Source organism: Anabrus simplex, chromosome 1 (assembly GCF_040414725.1).
Source record: "Anabrus simplex isolate iqAnaSimp1 chromosome 1, ASM4041472v1, whole genome shotgun sequence".
NCBI lineage: Eukaryota > Metazoa > Arthropoda > Insecta > Orthoptera > Tettigoniidae > Anabrus > Anabrus simplex.
In genome coordinates, this window is record NC_090265.1 from 1,328,587,412 (window position 1) to 1,328,600,108 (window position 12,697).

The following is a 12,697-nucleotide window of genomic DNA, read 5'->3' on the forward strand; positions in this document are numbered from 1 at the left end:
AATCCTGTGCACTACTTGTGGTTGTAGGATAGTTCCTTGTCTGTCCAAAGAATTTAGTAAGAGAAGGGTGTAACCCACATGCCTCATTCAATTGGAGTGGAGAGTTGAGAGTGACATGTAGTTACTTTTTTAACCAGAAAATATCTTTTGATGGTACAAATAGTAGTGTTACAGTGAGTAAAATGCCTTATGGTGGCACAAACTGTGGTTTTATTGTGAGTAAATGTAGAAAACATAAACGAAACGAAGACAACTGGAAGAGGTCCGTACTAAGAGATTGAGAAATAGTGGTGAAGCTTATGAAAGTGATAAAACTAAGAAACTTGTACCAACTAAGAGAATGGGTGAAGGATGTAAGTACGCAGTGAAGAATGAAAAGGCTAATGTTAAGTGGTTTGAGTATTACAAACTATCTGATATTGAAAACGAAAACTGTTTTGTAGGATATTACAAACTTGAAAATTACAAAATGCTTTTTATTGTTTGGTCTGATTAAACATAAGTCATGTAAGACAGCCTATGCAAAAAAGGAAAGTGAGTGTAAGAGAAAGGTGACATACTATTATTACCTAAGAAAGCGGTGAAGATGCCAGAGTGTGTTTAAAAGCTTTTTGTGACACTTTTTCTGTATCATGAAAGAGTGTTTCAGTTGCTAGACGTGGGATGAAAGAATAATCATGTGGAAGAACTGACGATGATTTTTTTGGTAGTGATGCAAGTCTGAATGGAAGGACTACATTTTCTGGGTCACTTTCCATCCCATCACCACTATGTTAGGACAAGAGAGGAAGGCATGGGAAGTGTTGGAAGAAAATAACTGACTGTCAACTTCACTTTGCGTGTAAACATATTAACATGTTTCCTAGGTACGTTAGCCACTTTTGTATAAAGAAGACCCACACAATAGCTACATAAGGTTGGTGGCATCAGTTTCTGAAATGCACAGATTCTATCTCAAAGAATACAAGGAACAGAGTGACGTAGGCTGTCCCCTTTCATATGATAAATACTTATATGTTTATAATGAAAGCTTTAACATTTGATTTCAGGCGCCATTAAGTGACATCTGCACAGTATGCAATGAGTGGGGGAGGTTATATTATGCAGTTAGGCTTCATCAAATAAAAGCAGAACAAAGATACAAAACTCTAACTGATGACAGAAGAGACTCTGAAGATCCTATTTATTAATACTCAATCACATACGACTTACAGCAGGCTTTACCTATACCTAAAGGACCTCTGGAAAATGTGTTCTATCTCAGGCAGCTGTGGATGTATAACCTAGATGTTCATATCTGCAATGATGAATCTGGTATCATGTGTATGTGGACAGAGAACATTGCTTCTCGGGGATCCTGTGAAATAGATTCATGTCTACTAAAAAGCCACTTAACACAAAACAAAACAAAAAGATGAATGTTGCTTACAAACGAATTGTTGAAAGAAGCACTGGAAACCCTGAATATCCTGTACCCATCAGGAAGAGATATTAATCACATAAACACAGAGCTTTGCTGCGCCGACTGTAATACATTTCAGCGGTGCAAAGCGGACTATACTTAAGCCTCAAACCAACTATTAAGAAAGTGAATGAAGATCTTGAAAATGAAAACCAAGAAGGGAAAAAATCCTAATTTACAGCATTATCTTTTTTGCACACATATTATTTTTAAACTAATATCGTTTTACTAACGTTTAAACTTAAAATGTCATTCCACTCTTTATTCAATCAATACTGATCTGCATTTAGGGCAGTCGCCCAGGTGGCAGATTCCCTATCTGTTGCTTTCCTAGCCTTTTCCGAAATGATTTCAAAGAAATTGGAAATTTATTGAACATCTCCCTTGGTAAGTTATTCCAATCCCTAACTCCCCTTCCTATAAATGAATATTTGCCCCAGTTTGTCCTCTTGAATTCCAACTTTATCTTCATATTGTGATCTTTCCTACTTTTATAGACGCCATTCAAACTTATTCGTCTACTAATGTCATTCCACGCCATCTCTCCGCTGACAGCTCGGAACATACCACTTAGTCGAGCAGCTCTTCTTCTTTCTCTCAATTCTTCCCAACCCAAACACTGCAACATTTTTGTAACGCTACTCTTTTGTCGGAAATCACCCAGAACAAATCGAGCTGCTTTTCTTTGGATTTTTTCCAGTTCTTGAATCAGGTAATCCTGGTGAGGGTCCCATACACTGGAACCATACTCTAGTTGGGGTCTTACCAGAGACTTATATGCACTCTCCTTTACATCCTTACTACAACCCCTAAACACCCTCATAACCATGTGCAGAGATCGGTACCCTTTATTTACAATCCCATTTATGTGATTACCCCAGTGAAGATCTTTCCTTATATTAACACCTAGATACTTACAATGATCCCCAAAAGGAACTTTCACCCCATCAACGCAGTAATTAAAACTGAGAGGACTTTTCCTATTTGTAAAACTCACAACCTGACTTTTAGCCCCATTTATCAACATACCATTGCCTGCTGTCCATCTCACAATATTTTCGAGGTCACGTTGCAGTTGCTCACAATCTTGTAACTTATTTATCACTCTATAGAGAATAACATCATCCGCAAAAAGCCTTAGCTCCGATTCCACTCCTTTACTCATATCATTTATATATATAAGAAAACATAAAGGTCCGATAACACTGCCCTGAGGAACTCCCCTCTCAACTATTACAGGGTCAGACAAAGCTTCACCTACTCTAACTCTCTGAGATCTATTTTCTAGAAATATAGCAACCCATTCAGTCACTCTTTTGTCTAGTCCAATTGCACTCATTTTTGCCAGTAGTCTCCCATGATCCACCCTATCAAATGCTTTAGACATGTCAATCGCGATACAGTCCATTTGACCTCCAGAATCCAAGATATCTGCTATATCTTGCTGGAATCCTACAAGTTGAGCTTCAGTGGAATAACGTTTCCTAAAACCGAATTGCCTTCTATCGAACCAGTTATTAATTTCACAAACATGTCTAATATAATCAGAAAGAATGCCTTCCCAAAGCTTACATACAATGCATGTCAAACTTACTGGCCTGTAATTTTCAGCTTTATGTCTATCACCCTTTCCTTTATACACAGGGGCTACTATAGCAACTCTCCATTCATCTGGTATAGCTCCTTCGGCCAAACAATAATCAAATAAGTACTTCAGATATGGTACTATATCCCAACCCATTGTCTTTAGTATATCCCCAGAAATCTGATCAATTCCAGCCGCTTTTCTAGTTTTCAACTTTTGTATCTTATTGTAAATGACATTGTTATCATACGTAAATTTTATTACTTCTTTGGCCTTAGTCTCTTCCTCTATCTCGACATTATCCTTGTAACCAACAATCTTTACATACTGCTGACTGAATACTTCTGCCTTTTGAAGATCCTCACATACACACTCCCCTTGTTCATTAATTATTCCTGGAATGTCCTTCTTGGAACCTGTTTCTGCCTTAAAATACTATACATACCCTTCCATTTTTCACTAAAATTTGTATGACTGCCAATTATGCTTGCCATCATGTTATCCTTAGCTGCCTTCTTTGCTAGATTCAATTTTCTAGTAAGTTCCTTCAATTTCTCCTTACTTCCACAGCCATTTCTAACTCTATTTCTTTCCAGTCTGCACCTCCTTCTTAGTCTCTTTATTTCTCTATTATAATAAGGTGGATCTTTACCATTCCTTACCACCCTTAAAGGTACAAACCTGTTTTCGCATTCCTCAACAATTTCTTTAAACCCATCCCAGAGTCTGTTTACATTTTTATTTACCGTTTTCCACCGATCATAGTTACTTTTTAGAAACTGCCTCATACCTGCTTTATCAGCCATATGGTACTGCCTAACAGTCCTACTTTTAAGACCTTCCTTTCTATCACATTTATTTTTAACTACCACAAAAACAGCTTCATGATCACTAATACCATCTATTACTTCAGTTTCCCTATAGAGCTCATCTGGTTTTATCAGCACCACATCCAAAATATTTTTCCCTCTGGTTGGTTCCATCACTTTCTGAATCAGCTGTCCTTCCCATATTAACTTATTTGCCATTTGTTGGTCATGCTTCCTGTCGTTCGCATTTCCTTCCCAATTGACATCTGGCAAATTCAGATCTCCCGCTACAATCACATTTCTTTCCATGTCGTTTCCCACATATCTGACTATCCTATCAAATAATTCCGAATCCGCATCAGTGCTACCCTTTCCCGATCTGTACACTCCAAATATATCAAGTTGCCTATTATCTTTAGAAATGAGAATACGAGGTAGAAAATACTCACCAAGAGCTGAATTTAAGTAAATGCATAACGATTTATGTTGTTTTTACAATAAATATGGTACATGGACTTGTTAAAATCCCGCATATCAGTATACAGTATCAGTGACAGAAAGAGTTCGATACTTTAAGCAATTCGTCAGTTTAATAAATTTATTTGGTCAACTATAGAGCTACCATATTCCTGAAAGAAAATTCGAGGACAACTTCGATGTTTTAATGAAACATAAGCTTACCTTAGAAACTTTTAGTATGATATCTTCATCACTTTATATTAGTTACAGAAGTCACTGTAGCTGCAGTCACAGTTAAATTTCATTTTAATACAAATTTAACACTTTTCATCGTCATGCTACCTCTTTCTCACATGCTGATATTCAGGCAACACAATATGTATTCTAAAATTTTGAGAAGATTTTAAGTATTAACATCATTTTCTCTGATGAATCTGAAAATTCAGACCGATTTATATGGCAATTGCAAGAGTTTCAATTACATTCACTTTGTTAGATTTTATAATAAAGATCTTATTTACTGAAGGTACATCATAGAACAACGAGTGTATATCGGTTTTTAATAGAATTAACTTGATAAAAAAACGTAAATTATTGTCCGTATCCCGAGGTGGTGCAGCTCTTTTTCAAGCACACCCCCAATGGAGGTGAGCTACATGTACCATTTTACCCACATACCAGCCCCCTGCCATTATTAAATTTTTGGCAGTACCGGGAATCGTACACGGTCCGACTCCTTGGCTGAATGGTCAGCGTTGAGGCCTTCGGTTCAGAGGGTTCCGGATTCAATTTCCGGCGGGGTCAGGGATTTTAACCACGATTTATTAATTCTTCTGACTCGGAGACTGAGTGTTTTTGTTTATGTTTGCCCCATCTTCTTCATATTCATACAACACACACCACATACCAACCACTACAGAAACACGCAGTAGTGGTTACAACCCTCCACATAGGGTTGGCGTCAGAAAGGCCGTAAATGAAATGGCGTATGGCTTTTAGTGCCGGGAGTGTCCGAGGACATGTTCGGCTCGCCAGATGCAGGTCTTTCGATTTGACTCCCGTAGGCAACCTGCGCGTCATGATGAGGATGAAATGATGATGAAGACAACACACACACCCAGTCCCCATGCCAGAGATTTTAACCAATGAAGGTTAAAATTCTTGACCCTGCCGGGAATCGAACCCGGGGCTTCTGTGACCAAAGGCCAGCACGCTAACCATTTAGCTATGGAGCCGGACATTTGGCCGTAAAACATGGCCATATCCACATGTGCGACACAGTTCACACACCTTAACCCACAGGTGTGGGAAAAAAGGTAGAGGAAGAAGGAGAAGACCTATAATACTGATACTGTAGAGCAAAGTCCGATCATTATAATTAGAAATACCCTCAATTTACAAATATAAGATTTTAGGACGGTTTAACAAGGAGGACACATGATGAATATTTTCATTTGCGCCCGGACCCCAGAACACGATGAAAAGTCATGTAGCAGTCCGGGATAAACGAGGACTTCAACCTAGTCAACTATCGTGACATTAACAGTCTTTTTTTTTCCTTCAGTTATTTAAGAAAATATATTGAACACATATTTTATTAAAGACGTACCGAGCTGCTTATTCATAATGGATAAGCGTCAGCTGTCTGCATTTCAGTGAGGTGCGCTACTGCGTCAATTGAGGACTAATGCCATCACAGGGTTTGTTCAATTGGAACGTAGAAAGAGCTGGCAAAGTGACGGTGCAACCAAGAGGTGGAAACACTATATAGTTGGGTGTTTGTAGTAACAGTTCAGAATGTGGTCAGTCTGTGAGATACGTTTGCTAAGTAGAGGAAGAAGTTGAAACAAAGATTACGACCAAACGAATACAACGTGGCATGATTCAGTTTTTATGCAAAGAAGATGGTTTGACTGGCACGAAGTGTGCTTGTGCTCCGCGGTAACACACGTCAACACTCTGCCAGCGCAACAATGGGCAGTCGGTGCTGTTTTATCTGGACTCTAATGGATCAGCCGCCTTACAACCAAAATCTCTCTTCTTTTGCGACGGTCACGTCTTCAGGTACGCTGAAGAAAGCCCTGAAGAGTAGGCGTTTCACGACCGAAGAGTGGTTCAACGTGGAAGCAACGTCCTTCATTTGGCAGGACACACCGGGCGAGTTGGCCGTGCGCGTAGAGGCGCGCGGCTGTGAGCTTGCATCCGGGAGATAGTAGGTTCGAATCCCACTATCGGCAGCCCTGAAAATGGTTTTCCGTGGTTTCCCATTTTCACACCAGGCAAATGCTGGGGCTGTACCTTAATTAAGGCCACTGCCGCTTCCTTCCAACTCCTAGGCCTTTCGTATCCCATCGTCGCCATAAGACCTATCTGTGTCGGCGCGACGTAAAGCCCCTAGCAAAAAAAAAAAAAAAAAAAAAATTGGCAGGACATAGAAAATCTTTTTCAGTGTTGGAGCAGGTGCCTGGACAATAGGTATAGATATCAGTAGATTCTCTCAAACTATCATCAGTATGCTGTCGTTTTGATATAGTGCATGTTGTACAATACACACAGCGAAGTTTATAGACACCACTATAATTTTCAAGTGAACCACCCTTACATATAAAGTATAAACATTTTTCGCTTAACACACTTTGTTTGCATTATATAGTAATCAGATTATAAAATATATTTTGCTATACGACTTCATGAATGTTTACCATTACCGGTTACATTTATGACGACAGTAATGGCAAAACGTCAAAATTTATTAAGTCCTTGTCTTTTTAATTTCTTAGCCATAAAGAATGGAACTTGAGTTTTACCGACCGAGCAAGTGACCACGTGGTTTGGGTCACTAATTATCAGCTCGCATTTGGGAAATAAAGGGTTCGATACCCACTGTCGGCATCCCTGAAAAATGGTTTTCCGTGATTTCCCATGTTCACACCTAAATTAAGGCCACGGTTGCTTCCTTCCCATCCCTAGCCTTTTCCTATCCCATCATCATCATAAGACCTTTCTGTGCCGGTGCGACGTAAAGCAAATTGTAAAAAAAAATCATTTTACCTGAGATCCAAAGTGAACGAATGCAACTTTATATTTCGCAAAGTTTCATGCGCATGCCCAGTTGGCTTTACTCTCTATGAAGCAGGCAGAAGTTGCAACTTCAGAAACTACACCTAACACCTGTTTTCCTGCGGATCTGTCATACCAATCAGCCATTGTTTGTGTTCCTGCCCTAGCACTAAACAAATTCGTTATTCACGAAACTACAAACAAGTTGATACAGAGTACAGATTGGTTACAAGGAGCGAATGCCAGCGTTATAAGTACAGTACAACCTGGATTTTAGGTAATCACTATTCAGTCCCTCTATGACGTGGTAGAAAATACTAAAATATGTTCAAGATGCATGTCATATAAAGGCTACTGGAAGCAATTTTCACAGCCTAATTCGTCTAAAATAAGGATTATCTCCAAGTTTTGACACAGCTAGCTTAAAATGCCGAAACCTGAGTATTTCTAAACCTAACTAATGCTCTTAATTATTTGTAATGTTCTTCCATAATATTGATTTCAGTCGAATAGCACTAACCTATTTTCAACAGACAGGCCTTTCCTATCCCATCGTCGCCATAAGACCTATCTGTGTCGGTGCGACGTAAAGCCCATAGCAAAAAAAAAAAAATAAACAGACAGACCGAAACAATAGAAAGTTGTATATTGCCGCGCAGACTCTCGTCATTTCTTGATGGATGCAATATTTTGTCATCCATCTTTTGGCAGTGCCCAGAGAAAATTGTAGTTTCCATAGATGACTCAGTCTCAATTACGGCAGTGAAAGTATGGAAGCTGTTGAGATATAGGGAGTGCTGAGTAATGGCATTCGGTTCACGACTAGTGCGTCTGAGTGTTATTAAATGTGCTATTAGTACTCTTCTGGACCAGTGAGGAAAGTAGTGGTTCCCCTATAACGGCATAAGCCGGCTCTAATGGGGCAGAAAGGGCTCATGGTAGGTGTGTACTATTCCACAACACCGAAGACGCACATTGGTATTATCTTACTCATATGTATCGAGAAAACACCAGTCGATGTATTTGGTTTCAAACACTATTCTCTGTTACCCAGATATAACCTCTGAGGACCCAACAAAAATCTGAGCTGAATACTTAACAGACATATTTTGGTGAAAGAAATTTGAAGGACGCTGTACTCACGCGTTAGATTTCATTTAGCATATGGTGCAATTTTGAAGTAATATCTCTGCAATTTTTCTTATAACTTCCATTCTATTGACTGGGCTCCAAAAACCGCAAATTAAAAATGTTGTACACGTCGCTGCCGGTATATTACAGAGAAATTTTGAAAAAAATTATTAATGTTACTAATGTTATTGTTTTACGTCTGACAACTACATCTGGAGGTTTTCGGAATCGCCGAGGTGGCGGAATTTCGTTCCATAGGGGTTCTGTTACGTGACAGTAAATCAACCGACACGAGCCTGACATATTTGAGAACCTTCAAATACCACCGAACTGAGACAGGATCGAACCTGCCAAGTTGAAGTCAGAAGGCCAGCGCGCCTCAACCGTCTGAGCCACTCAGCCCTGCTTTTAGAAAACCAGAACAGTTAGTTAGCAATATAGAAGCACACGACTTTTAAATTGCTTTTGAGATTGCAGGCGAGTCCAGCTTACACGAATTCTCCAGACAAGCATTAAATCGCGCCTAGAGAAAGCTAGATCCTCCTTCAGTGTGCTGCGGTGAACTTACCCTCGGCATGAAGGTCACGTATTCTCAAGGCTGATGTATGGAGCTGAAGCTTGGAAGTTGACCAAAGTATCAGAAAAGAGGACGGAAGCTTTAGAAATGTGGATCTATCGACTGTTATTGCGAACTTCATGGGTGGACCGTGTGGCCAGCATCGAAGTATTACACTACGTCATGGTGGTAGAGAAAAATAACTCCTCAAAAATATTAAGAACGTCACCTGGAATACTTTGGTCACGATTCGAGACATGAGGAGAGTTACCACAAACCCCTAGCTGAGTCTGCCATTGCTTACACTTACTTGTGTTAGGTTCCTCGCTTTTATCTTTCCTATCCGACCTCCCTTGGTCAACTATTGTTCTTTGCCGACCCAGCGGCATTAGGTCTGCGAGGTCTAGAGAGTTTTTCGTGGTCCTTGCCGATACCTTCGCTTTTCGTGTCGGACCTCTTCCATTTTCCCCTGTGATCAGTGTTAATAGAGGATAGTTGCCCAGCTGCACTTCCTCTTAACACAAAAATCACCACTTCCAACTCTTCGGCAGACGAGACCCACCAAGAACGGATTTCTTGGCTACAGTATATGAGGAAATGGCTGGGAATGTCATCTGCTTAACTGTTCGGGGCAGCAACCGACAAGACGATGATCACCATGATGACCATCAACATCTGGGACGAATAACGACACCAGAAGAATAAGAATTATAATAAGAAAAAAAGTAGCTATTGTGGCAAGAATTGCACTCAACAGTAGTGTCGGTACTTCACCTACTGCATTTAATACTGGTGCTGAGTTCTATGTATATGAATGGTGTTGCGATCACAAGAACTCGCTTACACCGGATAGCATCCAATGCCGAAAGATTAAAAAAATCACTGTCTTCATTGATCCGTGTATGGCTGGTGGCGTATACAGATTTGACTTAAGACAGGAAAATCATATTTTGTCCTTTGTGTAAAAAAATCAAGTAAAGATTCACTCTGTTAAGTATTTATAATTTATATTTTAATAACCTCATACATTTTCGGAAACATTGGTTTGCATTCAGGATAAAAATCGAATTGCTCTCTCTCTCTCTCTCTCTCTCTCTCTCTCTCTCTCTCCCTCCGAGGATCAGTCGTAGAATGTCGGCGTCCGGATTCAGACTCGGTAGAGGCAGTCGGATGTTTGAAAGGAGGAAAAAAGTCCATTCGACACTCCATGTCGTACGATGTCGTAAGATCTCTGGTGAAACGTTTGGTGTTTACCTGACAAAATTCATTAAATGTCTAGTCATAGACCTGCCATCTGGTAGAGCAAAATGAAACGTCGAAATTGACAAGTGACGTCAAATAAAATATGCCTCTACACGCTAGCTGAGGTCACGCAATTATTATTATTATTATTATTATTATTATTATTATTATTATTATTATTATTATTATTATTATCAGATTTTTTACGAGAAGAAATCGCATATAAAATTTGGACACATCTCAGAAACAACATTTCTCGTGATTGTTTTCTGGCCCAATGTTACAGTAATGTTAATCACGAAATTTTTACAGCCTATAATATTCTTAGCGTCTAATTTAAAATTTCTTTAGCCAGGTTTAGGTGCCTAAACCTTGATTATTTAATTGACCCAACTTAGGTGTGGGAAAAGTGCTTAAAGAAGACGAAGAAGAAATTCCTAAATTCAATGATGATTCGAGACTTTCAATGCGAACATAATATGGAATAATATGTTATGCGAATATAGCATTATTGAATAACGAACAATAAGGGAGTTCATATTCTAGTGCGTACATCACTAACTAATGTCTCATGCATCAGATAAAATGAGCACAACTTACTTCCCTTCACTATTGACGAAGTTCTCCAGTTTCTGTGTGGCATTTGCGAGACACCCCGGATGGCCCATATTGCAGGCCCAGGACAGTATGCTGCTGCGATGAAGTTTGTCGACATGACCGCCATCATCTTTAAACTCAAGTTTGTTATACACTTTGTCCAGAAGGTTGAGGACAAATGTCTGAAAGCAGAAAAGAAGAGCGCGTGATTGATGTCCAAAGTGTACGTAATGGCTGGAAATAAGTGCGAGGAAAACATGATTCAGCTTTAGAAGAGTTCTTACCCAGTATAAAACATGTAGGAAGCTTAACAAAAGTTTTTAAGGAAAACTCTCTTGTTAAAAGGCCAATTGTACTTGTCTTCCGGATAATGCGAACCATGATATCTGCAAGAAGTTGCTATTGCATTTTAATTATTAATTAAAGCATTGCATAATTAAACATTAATGAATGCAATAAATTACATTAATAAATTCAATTAACGAAAGTTACTGACACTGTTGACAAGAGGTGTAATAATTTCCCATTTACCAGGCGAACAACTGTAGAAATGAAGCTTTTTTTCCAATGTGGTGATGAAACTTGCTGTTATATTTAGTGTACCACAAATTATTGTATAAAATATGTTTTAAAATTTTGTTTTTAAAATTCGTCGAAATTATTTCTAAATATCGGTTTATACACAGAGGGTCACGAACAGAAAACCTGGTTCCATGGCTGAATTGTCAGCATCGAGGCCTGCAGTTTGGAGGGTCCCAGGTTGAATTCCCGGCCGAGTCAGGGATTTTAATCAAGATTGGTTAATTCCTCTAACTCTGGGACTGGGCAACTGTGCTTCTCTCAACACACCACTATTCATATTCACGACACCACCACAGAAACACGAAACAGTGAATACATCCCTTTCACATAGGACTGGCATCACGAAAGGCATTCGGCCATAAAACAGTGCGTTACATGTGCGAGGCAGTTGGCACGCGCGACCCAACTAGGGTGTGGGAAAAGTGGTGAAAGAATAAGTTCCTAAATTCCATGATGATTCGAGACTTCGAATAAATGTACCAGACTACATCTTTGCAGATCGAACTAGTCATAACGTAGATATCCACCAGAAAATGTTATAACAATAATGTTAATTGTTTTTACGTCCCACTAACTACTTTTTACGGTTTTCGGAGACGCCAAAGTGCCGGAATTTAGTCCCGCGGGAGTTAATTTAGGTGCCAGTAAGTCTACCGACACGAGACTGACGTATCTGAGCACCTTCAAATACCACCGGACTGAGCCAGGATCGAGCCTCAACCGCCTGAGCCACTCAGACCGGCACCAGGAAATGGGATAGAAAGAGGAGGGAAAGGTTAGACTGTGGTGGAACAACTTTTCTGGACAGAAATGAATTCTATGACTGGATGACGAACATGATTTGGAACGGATAGGGGGCGTTGACGAGAAAGAGCAGTCTTTGTACTGTACGTTAACCTTAGTGTGAGACAGTTATGTAACTACGAATGTTTTCATACGTGGAAGATGCTCAGGGGTGAAATGATATCTCATCTGTAGCACAGAGCACAAGAGGTTATGTTAACGTTCTATCTTGATTGACGATGACGGCTGCTCATTGACTATCTGTCTGAGGATTTTACTGCCCATGTTGTAGATGATGTATAGACAGCACGTAGCAGTCAAAGCAAAAAGTGGCTTGAATATTCTCCAAGATAATATCAGACATCATACACTAAGTGTTTTGTGCTTGTGATCGTTGTTTTAAAGAGAAAAACAACGGGATTACCAGCTCC

General features: G+C 39.6%; 1 protein-coding gene across 1 annotated transcript in view; it reads right to left on the bottom strand.

Annotated features, from left to right (window-relative positions):
- LOC136878619 (aminopeptidase N) overlaps positions 1 to 12,697 on the bottom strand; it is a 146,403-nt gene that overhangs the window by 16,873 nt on the left and 116,833 nt on the right. The window contains exon 9 of the mRNA XM_067152095.2: positions 10,905 to 11,083. Coding sequence (XP_067008196.2) covers positions 10,905 to 11,083 — 179 coding nt within the window. The remainder of the gene's footprint in view (positions 1 to 10,904; positions 11,084 to 12,697) is intronic.